General features: G+C 29.4%; 1 protein-coding gene across 1 annotated transcript in view; it reads right to left on the reverse strand.

The window, feature by feature from the left end:
• Positions 1 to 824: 824 nt before the first annotated feature.
• Positions 825 to 1,261, reverse strand: part of LOC105627544 — a 2,351-nt gene continuing 1,914 nt past the window's right edge. Inside the window, 1 exon segment of the mRNA XM_012208826.1 lies at positions 825 to 979. Coding sequence (XP_012064216.1) covers positions 825 to 979 — 155 coding nt within the window.

A 1,261-nucleotide genomic window follows, 5' to 3' on the forward strand; every position in this document is an offset into this window, starting at 1 on the left:
TATTACTTAAATTTTTATTTTAACTTATTTTGACACTTATTTATTTCCACAATTCATACATATAGTATACTTATATATTTAGCAATAATTAAAATCAGAAATTACAATGATGTAAGATAGAGTCGTATTGCGAAAACAAAAGCAATTTCTCGATGAATATATTTTCACTAATATCGTAAAAAGTATAACTTCTTAATTTTACAATTCCGATATGTATGATATTCTGATATCATTATCGATTAATTTTATCAACATTGAAGCTCCAAGTCAAAAAATGGTTCTTTTTTTCGCTGCAATCCAACGTCATCTAAATATACAGCGCATATTTATGAAAAGTAAAAGACAGGGAAGTTTAATTTTATTCCTTAATATTGCAATTATTCCCTTCAATCGCACAAGATTCATTACAATCGAAACGACAAAGCATTGCAAGATTATTGTCAGCGTAATAAGAAAAAAGTTTGATTGACAGAAAATTTAATCCTTTCGATACTAAAACAAGTGAGAGATGCTCGGAAATTTATAGAATTTTTTATAATGTAACTATTTATTTTACATTTCTTTCGTACTAATAGTTTCTGAACAACTCCAAAAGTAGTAGTATCGAAAAAATTAATGGATTGAAATAAAAATCGGCTAATATTGTCGAAAATCGTATAATATGAGTCACATGCGGACGTTAAATTACACTTCGAGACTTAACGCTATAATACTAATTAATAATGGAAGACTGATTTCTCGCTGACTAGAAATTTTCCGTCGATAGGATATCAGCTCGCATCGGCGCGTGAGCGCTTATTAATCGTGGAAAAAGAGAAAAGAGTTCAGTTCGGTAAGTAGTATTCTCGTGGTATGTACTCCGTTTTCGGACTACTTGGCTCGATACCGAGTAACTCTCCCATGAAGGCGATGTATGTGATCGCCAGACGCAGCGTTTCAATTCTCGAAAGCCGTTTCTCGTAGGCAAATGTTGGTACCTAAATGTGAAAAATAATTAAAGATTTAAAAATGAGAAGTTTCTGAAGGTAATCAAGAGAAATTTTCGAGTTTTGTATAATTTTTTAATTTTTTGACTTTTAAGAAAGGCGAATCGTCTTAAAAATGATCTTTTTAGAATAATTTTCCCATTAAGATTTTAATAATTTTTATGAATTTTTCTAATTGATTTTTAAGTTATAAGCTTATTTTGTTTTAAGCAAATGTATAATACATATAATTTTTCTTTCTCTCTTTTCTCTTTTCTCTCTCTCTCTCTCTCTCT

This window comes from Atta cephalotes (assembly GCF_000143395.1).
Source record: "Atta cephalotes unplaced genomic scaffold scaffold00009, whole genome shotgun sequence".
NCBI lineage: Eukaryota > Metazoa > Arthropoda > Insecta > Hymenoptera > Formicidae > Atta > Atta cephalotes.